Below are 15,452 nucleotides of genomic sequence, written 5' to 3' on the forward strand. Positions count from 1 at the left end.
AAGACAAATAGGGGCACCTGGGTGGCTCAGTGGGTTAAAGCGTGTGCCTTTGGCTCAGGTCATGATCCCAGGGTCCTGGGATTGAGCCCCGCATCAGGCTCTCTGCTCAGCAGGGAGTCTGCTTCCCTTCCTGTCTCTCTGCCTGCCTCTCTGCCTACTTGCGATCTCTGTCTGTCAAATAAATGAATAAAATCTTTTTTAAAAAAATGGGAGAACTCCCTAAGTTCTCCTTTAAGAAAAAGACAAATACTTATCTGTGAAGGGAATAAGCAGGGAAGGAAGAAAGAGAAAAACGAGGGGCTCAGCAGATAGCACAGAATTCAGCCACCCTACTTTGGCCCAACCTCTCTTTCTCTTACCCTATAAAAGGTGAAGAGTGAAATATTGAAAACGTCAGCACCCCCAGAAATGACCACACAACACAATTCCAGCCAATGAGATACGGGTGTGAAAACGCTACGAAGACGTTCCATCCCCACTGAAGAGGAGGAGACCTGTAAGGGGAGGTGTAAAAAATAAGGAGGGATCCCGTGACAAGCTGTGAGAAGAGAATCCTAAGAGGAAGGAGTGGCAAGTGCAAAAGGCCCATGGAGAGAAAACAATCACTGGTTTGAGGATCTACAATGTGATGATGGAGGGGAGCAAGGACGAGAGTGGCTAGGAGGTAAGATTTGAAAGATAGGTGGGGGTAGGTTCATGTGGGACTATGTAGGCCATGGTAAGGTTTTTAGATTTCATGCTAAAAGTAACATGGACACAATGAAGGAACTCAAGCAAGAGAGTGGCAGAACTAGATTTCCTTTCGTTGCAACATGGGAGACAGATGATAAGGCTACAAAATCACATGTAAGGAGACCAATTAGGGCCACAGTAATCCTGGTGAGAGAGGACAGGGTTTTGGAGGGGGGGAAATGAAGACAAACAGATGCATTCGAGATACATTTTGGAAGTGTCTTGCATTGGAGGAAGAAGAGAAAAACAAGCAGGACTTCTAGGACTTCACCCACAGAAGCAGTTGGGTGGAGGGTCATGATATGGCCTGGGATGGAAGAGGCTGGAGGAGGAGGAGGAGGAATGTGCAAAACAAAGCATTCAATCAACTCAACATCCATAATTCCTGCTTCAGTGATCCGACCCTCTGCCAAACGGATGTTTTCCCATCTTGTTCTCCATCATTTTACTTTCTCTCACAGGCTCTCCCTTGAGAACCACAAGCTATAAGATCAACAACATTTCATTTCAACTGGCAGAATAAGAGCAGTGGGTTGAATTCAGAGACTCTGATGCTGAAGGCAACGGGCAGACTCAGCCCCTGACTTCAGAGTGCTCCTCCTGGGATTCTGAAAATGAATGAAATGTGCAAACCTACAGAAATTTGTATCTGAGACTCCAAGTCTTGCATCTGGTAATATGCCTACTAAACATATACATCACAGTGCATAACTAAATATGTGTGTGAATTACTAATATCTCCCTTGTCGCTAGTCCGGAAGCTCCACGAGGGCAGGGACCTCGCTGGCTTTCCTTACCACTGGATCCCCACAGGGCACCGTAGGCAGTAGGTACTCAGTCAATATTGCTTGAAGGATGTTTGTACAGCTTTTTATGGTCAGTGACAGAAACTACAAGTTGTCCCCTAGTATCCATTGTCTTTTCCCTCTTTATTTTATTTTTATTTTTATTTTTTTTTAAAGATTTTATTTATTTATTTGACAGACAGAGATCACAAGTAGACAGAGAGGCAGGCAGAGAGAGAGAGAGAGAGGAGGAAGCAGGCTCCCTGTGGAGCAGAGAGCCAGATGTGGGACTCGATCCCAGGACCCTGACATCATGACCTGAGTGGAAGGCAGAGGCTTTAACCCACTGAGCCACCCAGGTGCCCTTTTCCCTCTTTATTAATAGAACCTCCATTTTTTCTTGGATACATGGCAACTGTGTTAGGGCTGCCATAACAAATACCAAGAACAGGGTGGCTTAAAACAACAGAAATTCATTGTCTCATGGTTCTGGAGTCTAGAAGTAGGAGATTAAGGTATCATCAGCAAAGCCACGCTCTCTCTGATGGCTCCAGGGGAGATCCTTGCTTACATCTTCCAGCTTCTGCTTGCCGCTGGCAATCCCTGGCTTATAGATGTACCATCCAGTTCCACGGACATCTTCTCCTTGTGTGTCTTCTGTCTGCATTTCTAATGTGCGTATCAGTCTGTATTTCTAATTTTTTCCTTTTTATAAGGACACCAATCATGGACTAGGGCCCACCCTAATGACTTCATCATAACTTGATTACTTCTGTCAAGATTCTATTTGCCTAAGGTCACCTTCTCGGGTACTGGAGATTAGAACTTATACGTGTCTTTTTTTTGGAGGGGGTATACAATTCAACCCATAATAGTCACTCAGAATAAAGAACATTTCCCAGATTTCCTTGTATCTAAGTGTGGCCATGTGTGGTTATATTCTGACCAATGGGATGTAAACAGAAGCAGTGTTTCTAGGAAGAATCTTTAAAGGAATAAAAGTGCCCTTCTCCTTCCCTTTGTCTTTTATGGATGGCTGGAATGCAAACCTCATGGTTCCAGCAGCCATCCTAGACCTTCAAGTGACCTTGGCAATGGAAACTGAGCAAGTGAATATACAAAATAGGAATCAGAGATCACAGAGACACATCTCAGCCTTGGACTGACTTCTTTCCAGCTTGTACATGACAAAAAATACTGGTCTTAACCACTGTTTGGAAGGATCTTACGCCATTCATAAAATAGTGACACCTAATAGTCGCTGATCTACAGCCCCAAACTGTGAAATCTTCTGTAAGTCACACATCAGTGGAGACAGTAAACAGTATTGTACTTATCTTTACTCTTCCAGATACTTGGACTGGTCATGGATAAATTCAGGAGCATGGCTGTGGAAGGAGATGTCCAGCCTTGGTTGGGGTCGTTTTTGATTTCTTCCAGGTACAGGTGAGTCTTGGGGGGTAGGGGTCACTGACTTTATACCTGGAGGCAGTCTTAGGGTTATCTGCCCTTGAGGAATCCTTTAGAAGGTTGACAGGATTTGGCCTCACATAACTATTCAGGTGTGACACAGAAAAATAGGGTGACCACCTAATCTACTGAGGTCTGAGGGATGTCAAGGTTTTCACTTCTCAGTATTTGCCTTTCCTCCTGTCCTCAGGGATCCAGCACAAAGAAAACCAGCATTAGAAACCACAGTAGATCGGTGTAGGAATGGCTCAGGATTATACCAAGACATTTCTAAAACTTGACATGTCCTTGTTTTTGTAAAAGATGACTTTTGCAACAGTTGTGCATAAAAGCATTTATTTTCAACTCAATGCTGAACAAGGTTTGCAGCAAGCAAAACAAACTCACTGCTAGATGTATAGGAATTGGTGGGGCTGGGACTTGACGTAATGCCAGTAACTGCTGATTCTACGATGCACAGCTCTGAAATTGGGTTCCATCTTACAATCAATGCATCTTACATGCGATGAGACATAGGAGACAATCCTTACTGAAGGTCTACTCCGGACAGCTCTGGGCTTGATACTTCATGCATGTTTTCTTATCTGTCCTCACACTTATGCCATGAAGCAATGATCATTGCCATTTTTTAACCATATCTTAATTATTTTTATTAACATATAATGTATGATTTGCCCCAGGGGTACAGGTCTGTGAATCATCAGGCTTACACATTTCACAGCACGGATCATTGCCATTTTAACATGAAAAATGGAGGTTTGGCATTTCTAAGAAAGTGATCAAATTGCAATGGCACGGTGCCACATGGCAGGGACCTCTGATTATCTAGACCAGGCTCCCCACGATACCCCACTTCAGCTACTGAAGAGTCTGTACTACATGTTTGTAAATATAAACTTATTTAAGCAAAGATGAGCCAGCAGACTCAGAATACCACAATAATTGGAATAAGCAATTTAATACTGGCACCTACACACATTTTTTATGGGTTTATGATGGCCAACTACGGTCCTAGGACACATTTCATTTCATTTGACTTGTGAGTGACTATTTTAAGTGTCACTGTAAAAATGAAGAACTTGAGGCTGAGATTAGAGTTTAAGCCATTATCCTAGGTCCTTTACAAGTGGTGAAGGTGGGATTTAAACACCTGCTGTATGACACCCAAGCCTGACTCTTCATCCTATGACCCAGCACTGGGCACACTACCTGGAGACTTGAGCCTTTGGGAACATGGGATGGGCCACAAGATAAGGAATGAGGAGGATGGGTCAGATGAAAGGAAGGAGCATGACCAGCCAAGATAAGTCAGATATGGTTCTGGGAGATTCTGAAAGTGGGGGAACTAGAGGTGCTTGTAATAGGCTCACTAGATGAAGCCACTGAGAAAGGACCTGTGTCCTTCTCAGCATGGTGGCAGCTTTCTAGAAGAGCACAGGAGGAGAAACATTTGGGAAATGAGAGAAGCAGGCAGGATTTGTGGTCACAAGGCAAAGGGAAACACAGACTGTTAGGGCCAGAGCTCAGGGAACTAGAAGGATCACCAGGCCCGAAGTAATCATCAGCTTATGCTATAAGCCTGATCCCAATGGACGCCTCTTAGAGATGCCCGTGTATTCACACTGTGGGGAAGGGGGCAGGACAGCATGCCTCCCTCACCAACCCTGTGAGGAAGACTCCACATCTTTCCTCATTTACAAGATGAGAAAAAGGCCCAGAGAAATGAAATAATTTGCTAAACATCACAGAGACATGAGGCGTGCAGCCAGGAATCTATCTGACTCTAAAAACCTGAACTAATTTCTGGTGACAGAAATCATAACAGTGAGGCATGAGGGAACTTTCTGGAATGCTGGAAATGGTCTTTGTTCTGAAGGTTGTTACGCAAGTGCGTACATTTAACAAGGTTTATCAAACTATACACTTAAAAGCTATATATTTGGTTACATGACCATTGCAATTCAATTTAACACAATTTTATAAAGCACCTGAGCTTCCTTGCCTAACTCATGCATTCTCATTAGGTGTGACTTAGCCACCAAAGGTGAAAAACTGCCCCAAAATGGAGTGTGAAAAAATCTTCCTCTTTTTATGTACAAAGCATATCCACGTGTACACACACACGTACACATACACGCATAGTGTACATAAACAGGAATACAGTGCATCTGTGTTATCCAAACTTCATGGGAGGGATGAAAAATGTCTTAAAAAGGCTCCTTCGGGAAAGATAATAATAAGTAAGTTGAGAAACACTCTACCCTATCTCGTTGCTACCCCTCCTTCCAAAATTCTCTTCACAGTATAGTCTAGCCATGGCTTCCATTCTTGTCTTATGAGGAACAATGATTCTTTTCTGAGTTTCTTCTATATGGAATAAACCCTTTGTGTGTATGTTTGTGTGTATGCATGTGTGTGTATAACACACATGTACACAGAACGCACACACACACACACACACACACACACAACGTGCACAGACACACTCAAGTTTAGTTGACTTCTCTCCGCTCTGTAGATCTCAGCTCAAGCATTTTTCCTGAGGGAAGTGTTCCCTGTCATTCTTCCCACCACCCTACAAAAATGAGAAACTCCAGTCCTTTTCTTCATAGTTCTCATCTGTTTATAATCATATATTTAAGAATGGAATTACTTGGTTAATGTCTCTCTTCTCTAGACTGAAAATCCCATGAAGGCCTGACATAGTGTCTGGTGCGTGGTAGGTGGCTAATACCGACTTAACAAAGAACTGTGCCAAGTTGCCCTGTCTTCTGGAAGGCTGTCAGAAGAGGACATGAAGATCACCCTCTGTTAAGGAAGGGCACAGAGCAGCTAAGGGGTCTGAGCAGAGGCCCTGAGAAGTGGCCTCTTGTGCAGGCAGGGACCCCCCGCAAAATGGTCTTTTCTCCCCCAATGCTAGTCATGCCTAATGATGAGCAAAGGGACACTAACCCTACTGCTATCCGTCAACTAAGGGACAAGATGGCTAGAAGCATAGCATGCTGCATAAGACATCACCTTTTATTCCCACGCATGAATTTCCTGAACTCAACTGAAAAAGAACTACCTTTAACACAGTTAACAGAAAGCATTTTTTTTCATCTGTGTTGACCATGATCCCACAATTTGCTACTTGAATGCCCAAACTGTCTTGGCTAAATTAATTAGGAACTTCGGATGGTTTGCCCAACTGGGCCTCTCTTGGTTCAGAAGGAAAAGTCCATGAGAGATCTAGGTTTGTTGCTATGAGGAAGAAAGTCCAAAAAGCAGGATTTTTACTTTTTTTCCTTCCATATAAGAAATAGGAATTTCTGAAAGTGTAAAAAAAGAACACAATGACCATGCATACCTTACTCTGAATCAGATAGCTCTGTTTCTATATAAACATGCAAAGAAACAAACAAAGAGAAAAGAGGCCCCTAAATCCACATCCATCAATTCATCACAGCAGGAAACACGAGAGAAGCCAGGAGTCTTGAAATCCCTCCTGACTGTTGGCATGGGTTGCATAAAAACTTGAATACTGTTTCTCACAGGATTTAATTATCCCCACCAGAAAAAAAGAAACTTTCCAGAAAAGAGCAAGGATAGCTTTTGTGCCTTATTTGTAAATACAGCTCAAATTTCTTCACATTGTGAAGGCTGAATGGTTTACCCTGATAGTAGGTGATTAAACTAACACGAACGAATATTCTGCCTCTTTCACTTGGGTGACCCAGTAAGATCTAGAGCTGACCCAAGTGAGAGGCTGGTGCCAAGAATAAAAATTATGTATTTGATCTTCAAGCCAACACAGGAGAACACGTGACTGCCCTAATAATTCATTTGAATTAAATATAAATTCTTCCCACAGGAGACATCAAAGTTCATGCATCCATGAGTAATTTGCAATAGTTTAAGGTTTTATTGGGATATATCATCTATTTAATTCTGCCTCGTGGATTTGCATTTTATGAAATAATGCAGTAGGAAACATTAGTAGGGCTTTGGGCAGTGAGACCAGGCTTGAATCTAGTTCTGACGTTCACAGACGGGGTGAGTTGGGGAAAGAGATTCACTGGGTCTCAGTTTTCCCATGCGTAACGTCAGAAGAACGCTTCCCTTCCACTTTCAAAAGTTGATAGAAAAATAAAAGAGAGAATGCATATGACATGTGTGGGGACGCAATACAGGTGTTCAATGGGTGAACTTTTCAGCCTTTCTATGGAAGCACAGATTCATTGGATCATTCAAAAATTGTTTCCAGCACTTACTAAACACTAGGAATTGTGCTAAGTACTGGGAACATAGTAGTTAAGACAGACAAGGTCCCTACATTTATGGAGCTACTAGAGACAGATAGATAATAAACATGTAAGTACTATTATCAGATTCTGATAAATACTATGCCTTCAAAACCTAAGACAGAGTAATAATGGTAAAGAGTGACTGGAGAGAGACAGGGAGACTATCCCAGGGTTTTTACGGAAGCTCCTCTAAAAGACTGACCTTTAATCTGAGACTTTGATGACAATAGTAGAGCCTGTCATCCAGCCTTAGGCAGGAAAACTTGGTACTTGGGAGGGACACCCCCAAGGCCAATGGAGTCTTATATAAGCAAAACAGGGTAGAAGTAATGTTATTCTCAGCAGGGTCCAGATCATGGACACTGCAGTCCACAGGAAGGCGTCTGGACCTTATTCTCATTGTAATGGGGAGCCATTAGAGGATTTTAAGTGCCAGAATCACTTGATTAGATTTATTTGTGGGCAGATGAAGATACAAGCATGATCTGTTTGTGAAATGTAAAAATTCTCCCCTGTCTACAGTGGAGAACAGCCACTAGAGAATCATGTAAAATAAAGTTATGATAGACAACATGGTCCAGAAATGGGTTTCGACTTGATGTGATTTAAAAAAAAAAAAAAAAAGGATGTCATTCAAGGTTGTGATGTGAAGTCATGGCCATTCGATTGTGGCCTGCAGTCTTGTGGAAGACACTTTAATTCCTTTCAAAGTAGAAGAAAAGAAGGAAGAAATAGAACTATTCCTCCTGGAACCGTTTCTTTCTCTAGGATTTTAGTATTCAGATGCTGGTATTAAATGGCCTTAGGTACAGAAAGGGCCTAGTATGGTGCGGGCACACAGGCACACAGAACGTACTCCATAAATTAGAGATCCTTCTCTTCTTTCCCCTTCCCCCCTTTGCCTTACAAGAAACCACAGCCTACTGCTCTGGAATTCCTAAAAGGTGAATGAAGAGTTGCCAAAGAGAAAATGTAGCAAACAACCTCTTCTAGTTGAAAATGTACTCAATGCTGGGGGAGCCTGGGTGGCTTCGTCGGTTAAGCGTCTGCCTTCTGCTCAGGTCATGATCGGGAGTTCTGGGATGGAGCCCTGTGTCGGGCTCCCTGCACAGTGGGGAGTCTGCTTCTCCCTCTCTGTCTGCCCTTCTGCCTCCTCGTGCACTCTCTGGGTCAAATAAATAAATAAAATCTTTTAAAAAAATGCACTGAATGCTGAACGGTTGACTAAGCTTTTGATGATTCCCATATTTCATGCTACACTGTGGAGTTGTAATGCCCAGTGACTTTAAAGTTTCCATTTTTTGAGCAAAAGAACCATCAGAAGGAAAACAGCTCCATAGGCAAAGATGCTAGATCAAGTGCGAATTTTAATGACTCCTATGGCTGTTTTTTAAGGCACGGGAATGAGGAGAGGAGTCATATGAAACAGAACAGCAAACATCTTAGAAAAGATGCAACTAATTGTTCTCTCTCTCTCTTTTTTTTTAAGAGCGTCTTGATTCAGACAAAACTAAAAATAAGGTTACAGTCTGGGGCCTCTTGTAACATCCGTTTCCTTTTAGGTCTCTGGAAACAAACATTTTCCTACAGCATGGAGACCAAGTCATCAGAAGGGAAGGGGAGAAACCAGACTAAAGACACACTTGACAAACAAGCTTGAGATCATATAGAAATTGAATAATTGACCGAAATGTCTAAAATTCCATTGCATTTAGAGCGGAGGTCAGGCTGCAACTTTCCCTGCTCTACACGTCTGTAGGCTTCCGGCCCTGCCTCTCATTCATTCTCAACTGGGCTGCCCCACTTTGCAGTCCAGTTGTCTGACCCAGCCCCATCTGCCTCAGTCAGCGGTAGATGCGGAGGCCTGAGAGCTATGGGGCCACGGGGCTAGGTGGCCCAGGCACAAAGATCTCAGATGTCTGTACTCCAATCTAGAATTGCGGCAGACCTTATCACTCTCCTGAAGGATACCTGTTCTCTGAAGTTCTTCCAGACATTCTAGAGAAGTAAATTTTAATACAAACATGAAGGTCTCCTCTCATGATGGATTAAGGATGCTGTTTAAACCGGGCAAGGAGCTCTTCTTTGGGTCTGGGAAGGCCTAGAAGCGTTAACAGGGGCAAATGGCCCTCAGTTTCTTCAGTCTGGGGTCTGTCCTGTCCACATGCTGGTGGCCCACACCTTAAAACTTTCAGATCCCCACAGAAAGTTGACATAAGAGAGAGAAATGGTACCCATGAGAAACTTAGCTACAAAACGATCTCTGTTTTGGCAAGTCAAGTAGCGAAATTCAGCAGCCGTGGTCACAAAGGCTCAGGCGCAAGGCTCTGTCCACGTCAGAAAGCTGGAGAAAACCAGGACCGTGACTTGAGGGGTGAGGCTGGCATTCCACGGAGACAGTGACCCTGAATACAGAGCGAGGCACTTTATACTATCCTGGGTCAGCTCCTGCCTGTCAGAGGTGCTAAACGAGGCTTCTGGCCAGAGCTTTGGATCATTCCTACTGCCCAGACCAAGCAGGTCAATCATTACGCAGGTCAGCGGGTAAGCTCCCGTGGGCTGGTGTCCCATCCTCCTACCCTCCCAGGGCTCAGCACAACCAGACACACCACCCTGCAGTTTTCCTGAACAAGGGTAAAGGGCAACAGCAATATGACAGATCAGTGGAAACAAGCCTTTGGGACTGGATTATAGGAACGGATTTTTATGTAAGTGAAGTTATTCGAGGGCAAGTAAATATGGTAAAATAGGAAATAGCTCAATGCTTTCTTCGAGAAAAACAATGTGCTAAGTAATTAAAATGAATATACACAGTTAAATTATATGGATATGGAAGGGCATGGTTATTCTCTGTCTTTTTCATTCAACCAGCAATACAATTCAAAAATATATCTCTATATAGTCATCTCAATACACAGTTTGACCAAAAGCAGTTTCTTTGAACATTTGTTTTTGTTTTTGTTTTTATTTTTGTTTTTAAGAGAGATAGCGAGAACAGGAGGAGGAGGCAGAGAGAGAGTGAGAGACAGAATCTTAAGCAAGCTCCATGCTCAGCGCAGAGCCCGACGTGGGGCTCAGTCTCAGGACCTGGGCTGAAATTAAGAGTCAGATGCGTAATTGATTGAGCCACCCAGGTGCCCCCTCTTTGAATAGTTTTAATGCTATAGCTTAACAATCCTAAGATTTCATTTGAGTGTTTCTATTAAATGATAAAACATTGTGTTAGATAATTTAAACAAGTTTTTTGCCTGCTGGACTTACCAGAATTTTTAATACGCCAGCGTGCTTTGTGAATTTCCGAAAGGGCACTAAAGTGCACAGCAGTTTGAAATAATTTTAATTTCAAATTTTGAAATAAATTTAATTACAGGGGTCCCTGGGCAGCTCAGTCAGTTAAGTGTCCAACTCGATTTCAGCTCAGGTCATGATCTCAGGGTTGAGAGATGGAACCTTTGCACTGGGCATCAAGCCTGCTTAAAATTCTCTCTCTCTCCCTCTGCCCCCACTCCCCACGGCTTGTGGGCATGTATGCACACCCTCTCTCTCTTTTAATTAATTAATTAACTAATTAATTTTGATCACAGAACCTCAGGTCAGTATATTTTGCTGGACCAGAGAGCTATATAATACAACTTTGGAAATGCTGCTCTAAAAAATCCTGCATTGTTCTAAAAACATATGAAAACCATTGTACACCCCTGGAGAAACTAAGACTATAAACCATATGAAATAGTAGCTTATGATGTTGGAAAAAAGACTATCAGGTTACCCACTTATCGGAGTATATACACTAAGGACCTAATGAATGGACCGATCAAGAATGCCTAGAACAGTAATTCATGTTAATCAATAAAGACAGACTACAATCAATTACATGGCCGAGCACAACAAGGTCTTCAACTGCAACGTAAGTCCATCACTTTCCCCAAAGCAAACATGCTTTAGGTCAAACCCCTATGTGATTGAGGACATGCTTAGCACTGAAGCATTCTGCCAAAAATAATTTCTACTAGGTGCTTTACTATGGAAATAAAATATAAAACTCTTCCCTGGGCCAAGAGTTCCATTAGAAAATGACAAATTCAGCCTCGGCACAGATACAAATGCTCGCCCTTTCTGCTCCCGGCCAACTTTCGTGCTCCGAGTTTCTTTGGTGCTGTGCCCGCTGCGGATGGAGGAGGGAGGAAGGGCCTGTCACACAGACGGACTTGGCCAACAAGGCTTCTGCAACTCAGCCAGAGCACAGCACCTGGTGAGCCCACGCTTTCCTGTGTGAATGATGGTGTTCAGATCAGGGCATAGAGTCAACCCCTAATCCTACAGCACTGATTACCCAGACCAGCAGTAATCTGTGGTCTGTGTACCCTTGAGCTGGTCTCTGCTGACCAGATTTCTTTTCCAGTGGGCACATCAGTGGAGGGTAAGTGCTGGACATCAGAGCTGTGGAGACCCAAGCCATGCCTATCACTTGACTGGTTTACTGGTCCAGGAAAAGGACTGACAATGGGAGACGATGAGAGTGCTGAAAAAATGAGCAGAGGAATGATCTGTAGCTTTCAAGCCTTCTGCATCCTCCCACAGGCCCAGATAATCAAGACATAAATATCCTCTGAGAAATGTTTTACAGATGACAGAAGAAAACTGGGGTAGGTAAAGGTGTTTTCTGTTTTTTTTTTTTTTTTAAGATTTTATTTATTTGAGAGAGAGGGAGAGGGAGGATGAGGGAGAGGGAGAGAGAATCTGAAGCAGACACCGCACTGACCATAGAGCCCGACATGGGGCTTGATCCCACAACCACAAGATCATGACCTGAGCTGAAACCAAGGGTCAGGTGCTTAACTGACCTAGCCATCCAGGCAGCCCAGGTAAAGGTGTTTTGAAATAGAAAACCAATGCTCTCAACAACTTCTTATATGATATTTCTGTGTAAATAAAAACAATGTGCCAGATGGTGACTACCCTTACCCAGGTGAGCCCCAAGTCATCTATAGAATTGTCAAATCAGTATGCTGTCCAGCTGGAACTAATATAACATTGTACTTAATTATACTCCGATTTAAAAAGCTTAAAGAAACCAAGATATATATATATATATATATACACACACACACACACACACGCACACACACAAGCACACACACACACACACACCACATATATCCTTACATATAGATGTATGTGTGTATATGTATATACATAATATAAGAAGCTGGAAGATAGAAATTAAAATGTGAACAGGACTATGCTTTACTGTATGTCATTCACACCCCAATAAAGTTAATGTAGGGGGGCCTGGGTGGCTCAGTAGGTTAAAGCCTCTGGCTTTGGCTCGGGTCATGATCCCAGGGTCCTGGGATGGAGCCCCGCATTGGGCTTTCTGCTCAGCAGGGAGCCTGCTTCCCCTTCTCTCTCTGCCTGCCTCTCTGCCTACTTGTGATCTCTGTCTGTCAAATAAATAAATAAAATCTTAAAAAAAAGTTAATGTAAATAGTGGTTACATCTGAGTTATGAAAGATACAAGCAATTATCATTTTCTTCTGCTGGTATTTTCTACATTTTCTTCTGTTGTATTTTCTAGACTTTCTTGACTTTATATGCATTACTTTAGTACCATAAAATATCAAAAGTTATTTCAAAAATCTTCCACAATTCATTCAATTTGTTTGATGTTTGTGTCATTCTCTGCACCTTATAAAGAGTTTCCACATATTTAACAGCAGAAGGAAATATATTACTTGAGAAAGGATAAAGCGGGTTCTGAGGTTATTACAGGACTTGTTCAATGTCAAAGATCTAGAAATTAGCAGAACCAAAATGGGAATCCCAGATCTCCTCTTCCAAATCCCATGACTTCTGTTTTCTTCTGCTCACTGCTTGCTGCCTCCCATGGTCTAAGCATGTTCCAATGACTGCATAAACGCCCCCAAAGTATACTTCGTATAGAACCAAAGCAGTAGAGTTATCATATAAGACTTGAGCAAAAAGTGGGGCGCCTGGGTGGCTCAGTCGGTTAAGCATCTGCCTTCGGCTCAGGTCATGATCCCAGAGTCCTGGGATTGAGCCCTGCACTGGGTTCCTTGCTCAGTGGGGAGCCTGCTTCTCCCTCTCCCTCTACCTGCCTCTCCCCCTGCTTGTACTCTCTCTCTCTGGGTCAAATAAATAAATAAAAATCTTAAAAAAAAAAAGACTTGAGCAAAAAAGCTACTATTTTTTGTTCAAACTCAGTACTGGTGGAGGGGAGAGATGAGACTAACCAAGCAAAGGCTGGAAACCAATGAGGCCCTATCAGAGTGACAGGAAACCTTTTCCTCCTGGTGGCCACATCATACACTCTTGGCTTCACTTCAACCCTCTTCAGAAAGGGTAAAGGAAACTTGACCAAAATGGGACCAAACCACTCAGGGAGGGAACGTACAGATGGAAACAAACAATGAAACGAGGCTAAAGGTGTTCAGACATTGCCCAGTTGGAGGTACCTTCATTCCCGCTGCCGCTGCTGGGCCACTGGGGTCCACGGCCTGGATGTGGCATGGCTTACTTCCTCGTACCACAAAGCCCCAACCCACGGCATCACCGACAATCTGGAGAGGAAAACCACAATGAGCAATCGGCAGATGGTCTCTAGCAATTTGCCTGTCCTTCCAAGAGAAAGAAAACCAGCCCAGGATTAAGGTGCGTGTCCTGACATCTCTCTCCTCTGTTCTATCTGAACCTTGTGGGAGAACATGACACTTTGCTTCTATCCTAAACACAGGCATATCAATGTAGAAAGGGGGGTCAAGAAAATACCTTTTTGGCAGAAAGAAGCTTCCTCTGTGAGGTGTACTCATCAGTACATAACCAGCAGATCGCCTCTTTCTTAGGCTGCTATACAATTTAATATCAGACTCCAATGGAAAATTTAGAAGATTGTGAAAACACGATTGAAATTTCTCTCTAGGGGCGCCTGGGTGGCTCAGTGGGTTAAGCCGCTGCCTTCGGCTCAGGTCATGATCTCAGGGTCCTGGGATCGAGCCCCGCATCGGGCTCTCTGCTCAGCAGGAAGCCTGCTTCCTCCTCTCTCTCTGCCTGCTTGTGATCTCTCTCTGTCAAATAAATAAATAAAATCTTTAAAAAAAAAAAAAAGAAATTTCTCTCTAGACCCAAGTTCTGTTCCAAATTTATTCTTTTTCCCCTGGATCCAATGATACTCTTCTGGTGATCTTGCTATATCCGTGAAGTCCAAAGGAACAATTTAAATTACCAACGGTGCGGAATATGAAGAGTTTCGGCTTTTTTGAAACACAATTTTGTCTACCAAGAAAAGTAAGTGAATAAGTACTTAAAGTTCACAATTTACAAGGAGGGGCTGTTCCAAAAGTGTTTGAAACTAGAGGGTGCCTTTTCCTATAGAATCATTATACTTGGCAGTTACATTCCCTGGGCAACTCCCAGACATGTCTCTAATACATACCCCCAACTAAAATGCAGAAGACACACATTCACAATTACTAGCAATGAGGGCATTTACATTTAAAACCAAAGAGAAATACTTACAAATATCATCAACTGTTTCTCGTATGCTTGAGACTGATGCAAGGCAGGAAAGCAAGTGCAATTTTGGTAAACATTCTCAAAAAAAAAGTTTAGGCCTTCCATTGGCTTTAGATTTTGCTGGTTATTAGTTCCTTATACCTAATTCACTTCCAAAACATAGTTTATCTTTTACAGACATATTTCCAGTGCATTTTTTCATATTGATGGGTTAGGACTGACCCCATCTTTATTTTAACTCCTCGGTGCCCAGAATGTGAGGCAGGCCTTGACAAATATTTGAGAAAGAGAGAGAGTGCAAGCACAAGCATGAGCAGGGGGAGAGGCAGAGGGAGAGAAAAAGGGAGAAGCAGACTCTCTGCTGAGCAGGGAACCTGATGTGGGGCTCAATTCCAGGCCCCTGGGATCATGAGCTGAACTGAAGGCAGACTCTTAATGAACTGAGCCCATCCAGGTGTCCCCCAAAGTTAGAAGACTGAAGGAAGAGTAGAAGTGCCTTCAAGGGCACGTCCACATGGTTTTGTGCAGAGACTGAGAGAAAGAGGCGGAGAATGGAGAATGTGTGAGGTTCTGTCAAGCAAAGCAATTTGATTCTGTTTAAAGAAAGCCAGTGGGGCTGGTAGTTCTAGAAGGAAGCCTGGAGGAC

General features: G+C 43.1%; 1 protein-coding gene across 1 annotated transcript in view; it reads right to left on the minus strand.

The window, feature by feature from the left end:
• Positions 1 to 15,452, minus strand: part of DEPTOR (DEP domain containing MTOR interacting protein) — a 133,303-nt gene that overhangs the window by 20,525 nt on the left and 97,326 nt on the right. Inside the window, exon 8 of the mRNA XM_047725462.1 lies at positions 13,750 to 13,854. Within this exon, the coding sequence (XP_047581418.1) occupies positions 13,750 to 13,854 (105 nt within the window). The remainder of the gene's footprint in view (positions 1 to 13,749; positions 13,855 to 15,452) is intronic.

Source organism: Lutra lutra, chromosome 4, assembly GCF_902655055.1.
Source record: "Lutra lutra chromosome 4, mLutLut1.2, whole genome shotgun sequence".
NCBI lineage: Eukaryota > Metazoa > Chordata > Mammalia > Carnivora > Mustelidae > Lutra > Lutra lutra.